At 46.7% G+C, this 13,982-nt stretch overlaps 3 protein-coding genes across 3 annotated transcripts; 1 reads left to right on the top strand and 2 right to left on the bottom strand.

Moving 5' to 3' along the window:
- Positions 1–465: 465 nt before the first annotated feature.
- On the bottom strand, positions 466–11,109 carry LOC6577480 (multiple epidermal growth factor-like domains protein 8). Its single transcript, XM_002003411.4, has 6 exons — positions 10,468–11,109; positions 9,988–10,404; positions 7,992–9,923; positions 6,542–7,834; positions 2,925–6,477; positions 466–2,864 (listed from the first exon to the last, which is right to left on the bottom strand). Exons 1-6 carry the CDS (start codon positions 10,867–10,869, stop codon positions 1,585–1,587), a joined length of 8,877 nt encoding a protein of 2,958 aa, XP_002003447.2. The 5' UTR covers positions 10,870–11,109; the 3' UTR covers positions 466–1,584.
- A 45-nt stretch (positions 11,110–11,154) lies between these two features.
- On the top strand, positions 11,155–12,204 carry LOC6577479 (60S ribosomal protein L44). Its single transcript, XM_002003410.4, has 3 exons — positions 11,155–11,246; positions 11,497–11,670; positions 11,948–12,204. Exons 1-3 carry the CDS (start codon positions 11,244–11,246, stop codon positions 12,083–12,085), a joined length of 315 nt encoding a protein of 104 aa, XP_002003446.2. The 5' UTR covers positions 11,155–11,243; the 3' UTR covers positions 12,086–12,204.
- LOC6577478 (WASH complex subunit 3) lies at positions 12,201–12,908 on the bottom strand. Its single transcript, XM_002003409.4, has 2 exons — positions 12,387–12,908; positions 12,201–12,330 (listed from the first exon to the last, which is right to left on the bottom strand). The coding sequence occupies exons 1-2, from the start codon at positions 12,833–12,835 to the stop codon at positions 12,291–12,293; spliced, it is 489 nt and encodes a 162-aa protein (XP_002003445.1). The 5' UTR covers positions 12,836–12,908; the 3' UTR covers positions 12,201–12,290.
- Between the last annotated feature and the right edge of the window lie 1,074 nt (positions 12,909–13,982).

The raw sequence follows: 13,982 nt of genomic DNA, 5'->3' as shown, positions 1-13,982 counted from the left end.
TAATTACAATTTCAGTTCTAAATATTTTACTACTTTTTTTTGTTTAACCCAAAAGAATATAAAACAAAATTAAATAAAAACAAAGTACAATAGTCGCTGTGATATGAATAAGAAAAAAGACGTTAAAATTTTTTTCATTTAAACATATACAATATTTGTATATTTGTCAATTTGTACAAATTTTCTTTTTTTCGCGCGACTACTGTATATATTTACATTCTCTAAAAAAAAATAAAAAAATAAAAAAAATTAGTGTTACAAATTTAAAGCTGTGTAGTAAGAGTAATTTTATACAACCTTTTGGTCACAGTTTTTTTTTTTCCTTTTGTTTTTTGTTCGATAGTGTAATTAAGGATGAAAAACTATAGGAAATCACTGAGTTAATCTTTTGTTCGATAGTTTGTTTTGCATTGTGTTTAAACATAACGAGTGTATAGTAGTAGAGATTGCTGAATAGATAGTAAAGAGTAAAATACATTGTTTTATTGTTTCTTAATTTAATAGGTACACAGGTGCAAAAAGCTAATGTTAAACTAATTTTGAGCAAATGCTAACCACCAACCGAGAGAGAGAGAAAGTGAGAGAGAAAAATATACATAAATATCATAATACTCTTTATACAAAAGAAATAATTCATTAATAATAATCATAATAATAATACCTAAAACCGTTATTTATAAAAAAATAAGAAAATATCATAGATAGAGATTCGTTTTCGTATTCGTTTCAATATGTTTTCTCCAATTCTGGAACTGGGCGGGGTATCAATGACACATTTAGTAGTAGTTGTAAATACATACATACATGCACACATATATATATAATACGTATTTGTTATTTGTTAATTATTATATTTTTGTTTTGTTTTTCAGTTTGTATATCTATATACTGTAGTCTGCTTTGTTTGTCATGGCTGCCTAAAAGTGGATGTGCGTTTATATCAAAAAATGCACCACAATAGTTTTTTGTTGTTTCTTTGTTTGTTTTCTATCTTGTTGCTGTTGACTTCCTATCAATTGACAATATACACATATATGCTTACTCTTTAGTTTTTTCTATAGATTAAATTCCTTTGTTTTTTTTTAATCTGTTAGTGAAGAGCTAAAAGAATTAGGTATATTCAGAATCGCAAGCTAATACGAATTTTTGGTGAATTTTTACATTTTGAAGTTTGAGTATAATATTGGTGATTTACTAAATAGCTTCCACATAGCTTGCGATCCACATATTCCTTCAATAGTTTATTTTTTGTATATGTGCGATATTATTCGTTCAGCTTTAAAGTTGTTCACTTATTTGTTTTCCTCTTATAGACGCTCCACTAAATATTCAGATCTTATAGTTTTCTTTGTTAGACGACATACATCATTCTGGCTAAATATTGATGTATCTTTAGTATTATGTACAAAAATTGCCTAGACTATGCATAGAATGCCACATATAAATCGTATATGCGAGTATACTATATATATCTATATATATAATGGTTAGTTATAATTCACTAGTACAGATCGGGAAGGGACGGGGATGTTTATATTTATATAGACTAACACTTACACACATATTCACTGTAGTTGTCAATGTTTAAGCCTGATGATGTCGTTGCGTGCGCATAAAGTGCCTCGCATTGAGCGGATATTGACGTGGATAGGATATCAATGTAGAGCCCAGGGCAATGCTGAGCGGAGCCTTCGAGCGCCCGGGCAGACTGACAAAGACGGTGCCAACAGCAGCCAAATTATCGTAAGTCGGCTCAATGGCCACCAGCATGATTTCCGTTGGTTGCACGGGACGGGAGCTGCTGCTGCTGCTGCTGGTGTAGTGTCCTTGTCCATGGATGTGGGTGTGGGTGTGTGAGCTGTGAGAGCTGTGTGTGGGGCCATGAGTACGGCTGTGTGAAGAGCTGTGTGCGGTACTGGGCGTTGGTTGATTGTGCAACTGGGTTTCTCTCTGTAAATGCTGTTGTTGCTGCAGCAGCAGCGCTTGGCGTGCACGTTGACGCATTTGACGTGTGGTCGACGCCGACGTGGCTGGCGGACTGTTATCCATGTCTAGGCTGGATGCGGCCAAGAAGATCTGGGCGAATGGACGCTTGGCCAGATGCAACATTTGGACAACATGTTGGCGGCGCGCACGTCGCAAATCCGCCGCCTGCTTCACCTTCCAGACGATAACGCACAGGGCGAGGAACAGAAAGAAACAGGAGAAGAAAACGGAGAAGAACACAAAGAGATCGATGTGCAACTGGTCCTGTCGGAACACCACAGATCCGTAGCTCGGCTCCGGGCCAGAGCTGGCGCGCAGTGCAATAAAGAATCGCGTCGCGCTCAAATTGTGCGCATGCTGTGGCAGCGTCAGCACCAAACGATTCTTCAATCCGAACAGACGGAGCAGCGTATTGCATTGGTTCAACGTCACATGCGTGCTCAGATCCTTGGCGAACTGATCCTGCACCACAAAAGTGTGTCCTCCATGGCTGCGACAGTCGTGCAGGTGCGGTACATAGAAGTTGTTGCTGCTGCTGCTGGCGCCCATTGTTGGGCCGTTGGAGCCCGTGCGTCGCTCAGGCGCGAAGAGCTTCTGCAGCGTAACATTGTCGTGGCGCGGCAGGGCAATGTTAAGTGGATGCTGGCGCTCGGTCTTGGGTCCCCAGTTATAGCGATTGTCCAGAAAGATCTCGTGGTATCCCGTTGTCTGATTTGTTTCCACTATAAATGAATCGTCTTGCGGCGACATAAACACATCCAATTCCCCTTGAGTCACATCGATTATGATACGTATGTCCACGTTCATGAATCGCGGCTGGATGACAAAGAACACCGTCTGACCGGGCTTGAGAGCAGCTGGTTTCGATTTGCATTCCTCTGTGAATGGATAGATTTATATGGATAATGCAATAACAACTAAGGTTTGTCCAATCTTACCTATGGGCTTCGCATCGAAGCACATGCGCGACTCGACCGTGATTTGTTTGTAGCACTGATGTCCATCGGTGGGATTGCCAGCATAGGAGTCGCGACACTTGGAGCATTGAACGCTCCAGCAGAGCTGAGCCGAATTCTTGCCGCCGCCGGCGATGCAGGTGGCATCGCTTTCGGTGTTGTTGGCACAATTGCACTTCTCGCCGGTGACCGCATCGCAGATGTTGCCGTGGCCATGGCACTGGCAGGGACGGCACTGCTTGTGCAGATCCTCGCTGCCACGGAAATAGCCCAGAAGGCAGCTGTCGCAGCGATCGCCAGCCGTGTGATTCGCACACCGCAAGCAGGTGGCATTGTGGGCGGGCCCCTCTGGCAGAATGAGTTCCAGCTCGGAGCGTGTCATATTGAAGACAGCCGGGTCCGCATCGTAGGCCACACAGACATCCGAGTGGCCGTGGCAGTAATCCAGGCAAGGCTGACAGGCGTGACCCTCCCGCGGATTGCCCACAAACAGCGGCTGGCACTTCTCGCACTGCTCGCCCATCGTATTGTTGTGGCACTTCAGGCAAATGTCCAGCCGGCTGCTCGACTCACAATTGGAGTGTCCGTTGCACAGGCACTGGATGCTGCAGTTCTCACCCACATAGCCAAAGTCGCATTTGCATTCGTCGGGGCGAACGCAATTGCCGCGCACACACCCCTGACTGCAGACGGGCAGACAGCTGTTCTTCTCCTCGCGATAGCCGGTGGCACAGACGCACTTGTAGCCAGGAGTCGGTGTATCCAGATCGATGCACTGCTCGGACACAGGATCACAGTTGTGATGTCCATTCTCGCACTCGTTCTCGGCCGGACACTGCACGTAGTGCCAGCTAACTACGTCCGCATGCGTTAGCTGTGAGTCGTTGCGCCAGCTGCTGTATATTATATCACACGTGGAGCCCGACGGATGCTCCTGGCGATGCTCGAGTGCTCCCTCCGTACAGATGCCGTCGCCATTGAAGCCCTCCCGTGCACACCAGCCGCAATGCGCATGCTCCAGGCAGGTGGAGCACTGGGTGTACACATGGCACGGCTCGGGGCAACGTTCCAGCTCAGTGGACTCCAAGACTAGGCCACAAACGCCGCCGGCGCACAGCAACGGCTGTGCACTGGGCGACAGGCAGGTGTTCAACATGGTCGACCACTTGCAATCCGTAGCAACGGCATCTGGCGCCGATTGCAGGCAGCTGCTGCAATTGCTGTGCGTGTGGCATGGCGGTGGGCATTGGTCCACCAAGTGATACGCATTCTTCTCCACCAGCTCCCGGGCAATGCATTCCACGTGGCCCATGTCGTTGCGTGCCCAGTGGCACTGCTCGCTATGCAGCATGCACGTCTCACAGTCCAGCTGATGGCACTGGGGCAGCGGACAGAGGCCGAGCACTCCCACACTGAGTTCCTTCTCACACCAGACGCTATTGCGGGCACAGTCGACGCCGGCGGGCACACAACGTCCACGTATTCCACACTCATCGCACCATTGACACACCGGACTCAGCTCCTGGTGGATGGGCCAGGCAGCCAGGCAAGCGCTGCAGCTGCCAAAGCTCGAGCAATTGCGACTCGCCAGCCAAACATCATTGCACGCCGGCCCATTGTTGATGACCAGCGTTCCATTGTAGTTGGCACACGGCGCCCGACCTTGTGTGAAGCAATGCGAACTGTTGCTATAGGTGTTCTGGATGGTGCAATAGCTGCAGCCCATATAGTGGCGGCACATCGACTTGCCGCCGCTCCACAGCTGGCAGATGTCCTCGGGCATGTTGATGCGCGTCACATGGCTCTGGGTGGCGCTGCCATCCCAGCCGCCAATCACATAGATCGCACCGCTGTCCGGATCGATGGTCATGTCCTCGGCATAGCTGGCCACGGGCAAGCGACCAATCAGCTCCACATCATCGGTCAGCCTCACCCACTGGTTGCACGCATACACGTAGGCAATGAGCAGATCTGTGGCATTATATGGACTCGTCCGGCCGCCATACACAATCATATAGTGCTCCGTGCTGACGGCTGAGTGGAAATATCGTGCACGCGGCAGCAGCGAAGCCGGAGAGTTCAATTCCTTAAATGTCGGCAATTCCGTCCAGCTGAGTTTGTTCAGATCAAGTGCATAAAGCTTGCTCTGGGCCTCGCCTGCATAGCCGCCAAATATATAGAGACTGTGTGTTTCCTGATGATAGACGGCACTGTGCCCGTATAGCACCGGTAGCCGTGCTCCCATTGCCGCCAGTTGCACCCAACGACCAGTGTCCAGATTGAATTCCCACAACTCCAGTGGGCGAGATTTATTCAGACTTAGACCACCCACCAGGAGCAGCGATTCGTGTTCCTGGTAGCGCGTGTGGGTCAAGGTGTGCCCGGCCAGCGCTGGGGGCGACTCGCCCTGCGAGGGATCCACCTCGATTTGGTCCCAGCGTTGATTCTGTATGGAGAACAGCCAGAAGTCCGAAAGCAAACGTGAATTGGCGCCGATGCCGCCATAAATGTATATATTCTGCTTCTTCACAAAGATCTCGGCGGCATGAAAATATCGTCCAAGGGGCATGCGATCCTCCGGAGTGGACGACTCGACTGTCACTTGCAACCAGGTGGCGTTCTTTGTATCGAACTGACGGAAGTCATTAAGCGGTCCATGACTCGGCGAATAGCCACCAAACATCCACAACGAGCCCCTGCGATCCGCATTCACCGAATGCCCAAAACGTGGTATGGTCTTTCTCAGGTGCTCCAGCGCTTCGCTCAACAGTTGTGTGTTAAACAGCTCCGTCATAACCAGATGATGACGCTGCACCAGTGTGCCACAATCGGCGCCCGCATAGTTGTTGTTGTTGCATATGCAACGTCCATACTCGGTATCGCAATAGCCCTGGAGTCGCTTCGCATGACAGTTGCTTGGACAGATCTCGATTTCGCAGCGTGGACCCACATAGCCAACGGGGCAGACGCAACGCTGCAGCGCGTCACAGATATGCGGATGCATGCAGCTGCCCGCCATACAGTTCTTGACCGAATACAGAGCATTGAAGCCGAAATTGCGACGTTCGCTGCCCTGTTTGTAGTAGACGGTGACGTGGCTGGACCGGGCCTCGATGATGCGTGCCGCACTGTACGGCTCACAGACAACGGCCAGCAGTTGATTCTGCTGGGCAGCGCCAGTCAAGTCCGGCAAGCTATCATAGATGTACACGGCATTCTCGTCACAGCTCATGGCCAGGCTGTTCCACTGAAACTCTAGCTGCAGCAGCGACTTATCCGCATGCAAGGTCTTTGGCTGCAATATCCACAGGCATTCGCGCACCTCAAGGCTGGCGCCCCACGGCGAACGATACGATTGATAGGAGCCAATGGCGCTGCGTCCTATGTTTGTCAGTATGCCACGCGATTCGCATTGATAGTAGCACTGGCCACCGTCGCGCGGATCGCCGTAGTAGCCGGGCGCACAGACGTCGCACTTGAGGCCCTGCGTGTTGTCCTTGCAGAAGCACTCGCCGTGGCTCACATTGCAAATGCCCTGCAAAGAGAAAGGCAGCAGCTTTAGCCAATGGATACTGGCTCTTGATTGAGCGATTGCTTACCAAATCCTGATTGCCGTGTCCATTGCACTCACACGGATGACAGCCGATATTTGCCGTTGCATTGCCGTAGCTGCCTTGGCGACAACGCTCGCAGCGCTCACCCTCAGTCCACGCCTGGCACTGGTCGCATTTTCCCACGCGCTCCAGGCAGGTGGAGTGGTTGTTGCAGCCGCAGCTAGTGCCACAATCGCTGCCCGTCCAGCCCAGGTCACACTTGCAGCTGTAGTCCGGCGGACCGGAGCAATAGCCATGCTGGCAGAACTCGTAGCAGGTGCGCACGCAGCTGAAACGTCCGTCGCCCACATAGCCGCGTCGGCAATGACAATTGTAGCTGCCCTGCGTGTTGGTGCACTTGGCCTCCTTGTGGCAGTCGTGCAAGCCCAGCCCACACTCATCCACATCAGGGCATTGAGCATAGGCCCACTCGGCATCGTGCTGTGAGCTGCTATTCAGGGCCAGGGAGCAGTTGCCTGCGCTGTAGCTAAAGTCGCCCTGCATGCAAATGCCCTCAATGGGATTGTCCCGATCGAAGCACCAGCCGCAGCTTAGCGTGCGCAGGCACGAGGTGCAGTTGCGATGACGCTCACAGGATTTGCACTGTTGCAGGGAACGGTGCGGTGCCGGATGCATAGTCAATGTGGTTGTGGGCGTGGCTGAAGCCGACGAGGGTCCAGTTGCCGGCGAAATGGGCGGCGTGCTCACCTTGTCGATCCACTCGCGGCACATGCCAAACTGGTATTCGCTGGTATAAACGGCAAAGCTAAAGCACTGGGCACTCGCCTCACACCAGACACAACGTCCACGCTCGCCTAGACACTGATCGCAGCCGCGACGCTCGCGACACGGTCGCGGACACTGTGCAATGGATCGGACGCTACTGTTCGATTTGCCAATGCGTCCACAGCGCGCATCATCCAACCACCATTCGCACTCGCCATTGCCAGGCGTGGAGACGCAGGCACGACAGGTCACATAGTTGGAGCAATTGGCACACTGACTGGGCTGACTGATCAAGTACGCCCAATGGGTGCCCTGATCCGTATCATTGGCCACACAGACGGCGCTCTCATTGACTGACTTCAGATGACATTTGCTGGTCAGTGGACACCACGAGCAGGAGCCATCGGTCAGGCAATGCAGACAATTGTTATATTGAGTGCAATCGCCGGAATAGTACGGCTCCAAGTACTCGAAGGTAAATGCATTCAGCTGTCCATTATGCAAATGCTGCAGCTCCATTTTCGTCTTCTGGTAGGTGTTGTAGATGTTGTTCTGGCCAATGCGACGGCGAGCCTGCAACGAGCATTGCATAAACATCATTTATTTATTAATTTGATTAGTATATACATATATATATATATATATTTTTTTTTTTTTTTTTTAACTATTGTTTAGTAGCTTTAAGCTTTTAGCAACGGTTATTTTATCAAAAATATAACAATAAACTCACTTGAAAATCGATGAGGAATGGCTGCTCGGTGCTGGGTAGCTGGACGTTGCTGCAGTACGATTGATTTGAGCTTTGCGTGGTCACATTGTCCAGCATATCGAGATTCATGCCCAGACCCACACGCAGCACAGCTGACGAGTAGCTGCTGCACACCTGTATGGCTGAATTATTGTTGTTGTTCCACTGCTGCAGAGGCCGCACGAAGCCCAGGAGGCGTGCCAACATTTCACCCTCCTGCCGCTGTTCAAAGTAGGCAGTGGGGGGCGGCGAGGCAAAGTCCACCATGGTAGCGTTCACAATGCCCACATAATCGGGCATGGTGAAGTTAACGGGATAATTATACTTGATGTAGGTCAAGCCGGGACGCCGATCATTGCGGGTGCACATATCAGGTTCTCGAATTTCGGTGCCTTGTTCGCCCCACCAGCCGGTGCTATCGCCGCACATACCATAGTTGTCAGCACGATAATGACAGCGGGCATTTTGCACACACCAGGTGCACTCGTTGAGGCCCAGTTTGCTGGCTACGGAGAAGGCAGCGGCATTGCCACCACCCCACAGGGTGCCGTGCACCAGGCACGAATGACAATCACCCAAGGAGGGGCAAATTCCCGGGCAGCGTGTCGTCTGCAAATTGGTGGTGCAGTTGGCTCCAATTGTGCGCCCATAGCAGCTGCTATCCGCCGAGCACCAGCCGCATTCCGGATTTGATAGACATGCAGTATGTGAGGCGTGCAGACGACACGCCATCTCCGGATTGTGATTGTAGAGCGGATTCTCCACACGTAGCACCTGTGGCAGTTCATAGGCAAACAGATCTGCATTCACATTGCCGTGATAGCCGCCCACAATTAGCAGGGTGTGATTGCGACGCAGTGCAGCGGCGTGGGCAAAAACGCCCTGATGCTTCGGGTACAAACTATCATCGGCGGAGACCACCTGATTGATCCAAATGTGACAGCTTAAGTGATACCAATACATTTGATTGTCGTAGCATATCTCATCCTTGTTATGGCGATGCGTATAGCCGCCAAAGACAATCATATAATTGCCCGATATGGTGGCCGTATGAAATGCTCGCTCCCTTGGTATATTCGTATCCCTCAATGCTGTCCGTGGATATAAGATCTCTGTCCAGTGCAGCTGATCCAGTTGAAATGCAAATATGCGATCCGATAGCTTCGAAAAGCGTGCCAAACTCGTCATAATGCCACCAAATACAATTAGCGAATTAGTTGCTCCATAGTAAACCGTCGAATGAGCAGCCAAACGCACATCCAAGGTTTTCCCGCCTCGCGGCTTAACGAGTTGCCATTGCGAATCTTCACTGAGAGGCAAGCGTATGCGATAAATGCTGGAGGAGAATTCACCTGATTCCACACTGCCGCCAAACAGATACAAATAATCCAAGGCGGTGGTTAAAGTATGCCTTGCAAGTGCCGGAGGCTGTAGCTTTGATCTGACAGCCATTTGCTTCCATTTGCCGCCACTTTCCGTATTATTGTATTGCCAGAGATCATTGTAGAAGCTGCCGTTGGCATGCTTGCCACCATAGATGACAAAGCCTCCTGGAACCCGATCTGCAGCATGTCCATAACGGCCATGTGGTTTGTGATCGGTCACCTCTTCCAGTATATCCTCCAGATATTCAGTTAACTCCTCGTCCGTAGAGTTTGCGTTTACTGTAGTCAATGGCAGCGAGGAACGGGTGCGTCTTTGATGTAAATTAGACTCGGCCAGCGTGTAGAGGATATTACGAAAGAAGCTTACGTCGCTGGTCAGGCCCCACAGTTTGGCCTCGTCTTCGTTCTTGTGCTGCAGCACAGCTTTCAACAGTGTATGATCAATTTTTTGTGGATGATAAAAATGACGGCGACTCTGCAGCGGAATGCCCCATTCGTCCTCCCATTGGCTGGTGCTAAAACGATATATCTATAAAAAAAAATATATATAGTTAAATAGGTAGCTTTCTGGACCAATTCTATTCTTAATGTACCTGCAACGTGCTAATGACATTGTTCAGATCGTAGCCCCCAAACACATAGAGTGCATCCTCGTCTTCCATATAAATGGCAGAGTGTGCAGCACGCGGTGTCATGCCCTCTGCATCGGTGGCCAGCCAACGCCAGCTGCTGCCTGGTGGATTGTCACTAAGATCACACAAGCGACCACTGTAGCCTGGGGAGCAATGACAAATGCTTTTCTGGCACTTTCCGCGACCCTGATGCTCACCGCATTTCTGTGGGCACGCCTCATCCTCACAGTCGGGCCCCACCCATTCGCCATGGCAGACGCATTGGTGGCCCACGCATTTGCCATGATTGTGGCAGTTGTTCAAGCAGTTTGATATGTAATAGGAAGCACGAAATCCATCCAGCACATAGTTTGTGTCGCTGTACATTAGGATGAGCATCTGTGTAGACAATTTTGAGATGATTAAAGGACGTAAGAATATGGATAATTTAATAGCACTTACACTACCACTCCGTGCGACTAGTTTTTGCGGTTGTGTGCGTCCGCTGAAGCTGCCCAAGAGTGTTGAATTGAAGGAATCGCCATCGTATACGTAGATATAGTCATAGGAGCACTCGGTGCCCATGCTATGGAATGTTAATGTTATAAATTGACTGTCATTTTTCGCTTTTATCAGCCATTCACAGTGCGAATCCTGCGTATAATTGTAGCCGGAGGGGCCATCGCTGATTTCACCGTAGGGCTCGGTGAATACCTTGCGACTGCGATCGCAGGGCGCTGTTATATGTAGCTGATCCGATTGTGATGGCAATTGAAAGCTGATTAACCAAAATGTCAAGGTTGGCAGCAACGCGTACATTCTTCGCATTTTAATTACACTCTCGCATTCGCAGCCCAATCTCATTTTATGCTAATTGCGCTAACACAATGACGGGCACATCCGTTTGTATTGTGTTTATCCGGTTGCAATTGTGTTGATGCATGTTTTCCTCACTTCTTACATTGCACACAATTATAGCACTATGGCCGTCTGCCCACCAGGAAACTCGTCAGCCGCTGAAAAAGATATTTTCTCTCAGTTGCAAAGTTCCTTCCTTTTTTTTTGTTTAATTTTACTAATTAGTGGTGGCAGCACTTATCGCAACTGAAATATCTAGTGACTGGTGAATATCGTTACAAGTAGGTAACCTTGGCAGCACTGTTTTTTGCCATTCACAGCGATACATAACTATTGCACATCTCTAATTCCGTCTTTTTGGGTTTTCTTTCCTATTCAAGATGGTAGGTGTTCTGATCGGCTTTGACGAAAATCAGCAAACATCCGTGTTTATATCGTTCAAAATGTTAAACAAATTCTTAATTATTGCACAGCATAATGTTGTCTGTGATTTTGTGACAATATTAAACGAATGTGCGTACTTTCAATGCATTCTATTTGAGACGCAAGCTTCTGTGTTACTGTTTAACATTTGTGATGGCGGCAACAGAGAACTGAGAAAGCCAAAATTAATGTATTGTTTGATTCTTATAGGTGAATGTACCTAAGCAACGTCGCACCTTTTGCAAAAAGTGCAAGGTCCATAAGCTGCACAAGGTGACGCAGTACAAGAAGTCCAAGGAGCGTAAGGGTGCTCAGGGCAGAAGACGTTACGACAGAAAACAGCAGGGTTTCGGTGGTCAGACCAAGCCCATCTTCAGGAAGAAGGTGAGTAACTCAATGGGATAATACCATATCAATATTGGCATTTAAGTAGAACTGAATTGACTGCGCTTTATTGAATGAAGCTTTAAGCAATTCATCGGGAAGAGGTGCCAAAAGTAATTTGTTCTTGCATTGAGTGCGGCCTTAATGGCAGCGTGTTCGCCTCTTTTTATGCGATATGCGCCCCACCTGCACAACAAACAAATATTAAATTTGAAAACCTCCACAATTATACCTATTAATCTGATATTAATACATTTACTCTTTTATTCCCTAACAGGCCAAGACCACCAAGAAAATTGTGCTGCGTATGGAATGCACTGATTGCAAATACCGCAAGCAAACACCCCTTAAGCGTTGCAAGCACTTCGAGCTGGGCGGTGACAAGAAGCGCAAGGGACAGATGATTCAGTTCTAAGCTTCCAGGATTTGTAATCACCCGCTACCTTTTGATAATGAAGTGTTTTTAAGTTTTCATCGACTGCTTTTGTCATGTCCGGCAACAAGTGAGAAAATAAAACAAATTGTAGAAGTACATTTTACCAATTGTATCATTTAAAAGTGTAGCATTTCATGCTCATGCTATATCACAATATATGCTGTTCAGGACAATATTCCGCTTGTTATTCCAGAATGCCATCCTCGAGCATAAAGTCGGGCTTACTGAAAATTAACATAGTTTTAGCTAAGGAGAGATAATTGTTGTTGTGTCAACTTACTCTAGCATTTCAGAATCCAGTCCTTCCGTGCTCATTTTTATTTTAACCGCGGGCGCTGGTACACCTACTTGCAGCATTTTGAAGAATTTCTTGTAACGAATATCTTCACACACCCGAACGCCTTTTATTTCTGCGGGTGCTTCTACTTCTGACTTATCGGTTTCGTCTGTTGCCTCAGTGTTTACTTCAGACGTTGTGGTGGAATTATCTACTTCCTTATCCACCGGTATAGATGCAAGCTTCGTTTCTAGAATTATTAAAGCAGCTTCAGTTCTTTGAAGTTGTCGCTCCATTCGCACAAATTTGGTCTCGCAATTCAAGGCGAATTCATTGAGAAAATTGCATGTATTTAGTAGGAAGTGATTAACAAAAGCGAGTATACGCTTTTGATTTAGTGGTGGTATCTGAGTTTTATCCACATTCCCAGTAAATATTGCGCTTGCTTCCATTATTATTATTATTAATTGTAGTTATGTCGATATCTCTTATTGGTACGTGACGCTTTCGATGACGCTAGATAATGTTATCGATTACCCACCACACCATTTGCAGTGCTGTAAGCGTGCAATTGTGCTGTACAAAATCCGTATTTAACGTATTTTTGATTGCTTTTAAATATTTTATTTATTCATTTTTATTATATCTTAACATGAAATGTGTGGAGTTTTCTTAATGTTTTTTGCTCTTGTTCTTGTTGTTTAAGTATCATGTATGGTGTTTGTTTTTTATTTATTATAAAAGTATTTTTATATTTAATATATATATTTTTTTCATTTTAATTTTATTTTTTTTCATTAATATGCATGAGTTTTCTTTTAAATTTTTGTTTCCTATATGTATGAACGTATGTGCTGGGAATTGGGGTTATTCCGCTATATGCTCAAATCTACAATGAACGTTTTACGACTTAATATTAAATTTATTTATTTTTTTTTTTGATCTTTTTTTAATTTTATCATGCGCATTCAGCTTCTGTTATTTATCGAATAACACTATCGAATGTTTTTTTTTTTTTATATATATGTTATAAATTGTGGCATCCCATTGCGTGAAAATAATAAATAAAAAATGTTTACAATCTGTTTAGAATCAGCTTCGACATTCATTTCGTAATGTTTGCGTTTTGGTGAAAATATGGCAGTGGATTTGTATAACGGTACAAAAATAAAAACCATTTTGTGCGAGTTTCTCTTCGTTTGTTTTGTTTGTCGTTTTATTAATTATGAAATGAAAATTGCTGCCAGCAGCGGAAATTTTGTCTTGTTTCTTTCATTCAAATGAAAAGGCAACAAAGGTTTGGATCTTGTTTTTTTTTTTTTTACTGACTGTTCGGATGAACTGCATCGTTGCAAACGAGAACCCGCTGGTCCACAACGTTTTAGAAAATTGCTTTTAATTGTTTATATTTTCGTATTGTTGACAAATGCATTGGTGTTGTAAAAATATCTCAAGGCCAAATTCATTTTGTAAAACTTTATTTAAAATAAAAATACATGTAATAAAAAATCAAAAATGTACAATTAAAAAATTAAAAATCAATAGATTTAATGCATTAATGTGTTTGTATATGCGTGTGTTTGTTTGTATAACTACCAC

Source organism: Drosophila mojavensis, unplaced genomic scaffold (assembly GCF_018153725.1).
Source record: "Drosophila mojavensis isolate 15081-1352.22 unplaced genomic scaffold, ASM1815372v1 contig_36, whole genome shotgun sequence".
Lineage (NCBI taxonomy): Eukaryota > Metazoa > Arthropoda > Insecta > Diptera > Drosophilidae > Drosophila > Drosophila mojavensis.
The sequence above is the reverse complement of the archived record's forward strand: the minus strand, read 5'-3'. Positions and strand labels throughout refer to the sequence as shown.

Bases quoted from the DNA above. Each gene is read 5' to 3' on its own strand.
- LOC6577479 (XM_002003410.4), top strand. The intron at 11,671-11,947 runs GTGAGTAACTCA...ATTCCCTAACAG, and splicing joins AGCCCATCTTCAGGAAGAAG to GCCAAGACCACCAAGAAAAT.
- LOC6577480 (XM_002003411.4), bottom strand. From the start codon at position 10,869: ATGAGATTGGGCTGCGAATGCGAGAGTGTAATTAAAATGCGAAGAATG. The intron at 10,405-10,467 runs GTAAGTGCTATT...TTGTCTACACAG, and splicing joins TAGTCGCACGGAGTGGTAGT to ATGCTCATCCTAATGTACAG. The intron at 9,924-9,987 runs GTACATTAAGAA...TTTTTTTTATAG, and splicing joins ATGTCATTAGCACGTTGCAG to ATATATCGTTTTAGCACCAG.
- LOC6577478 (XM_002003409.4), bottom strand. From the start codon at position 12,835: ATGGAAGCAAGCGCAATATTTACTGGGAATGTGGATAAAACTCAGATA. The intron at 12,331-12,386 runs GTAAGTTGACAC...GTTAATTTTCAG, and splicing joins CTGGATTCTGAAATGCTAGA to TAAGCCCGACTTTATGCTCG.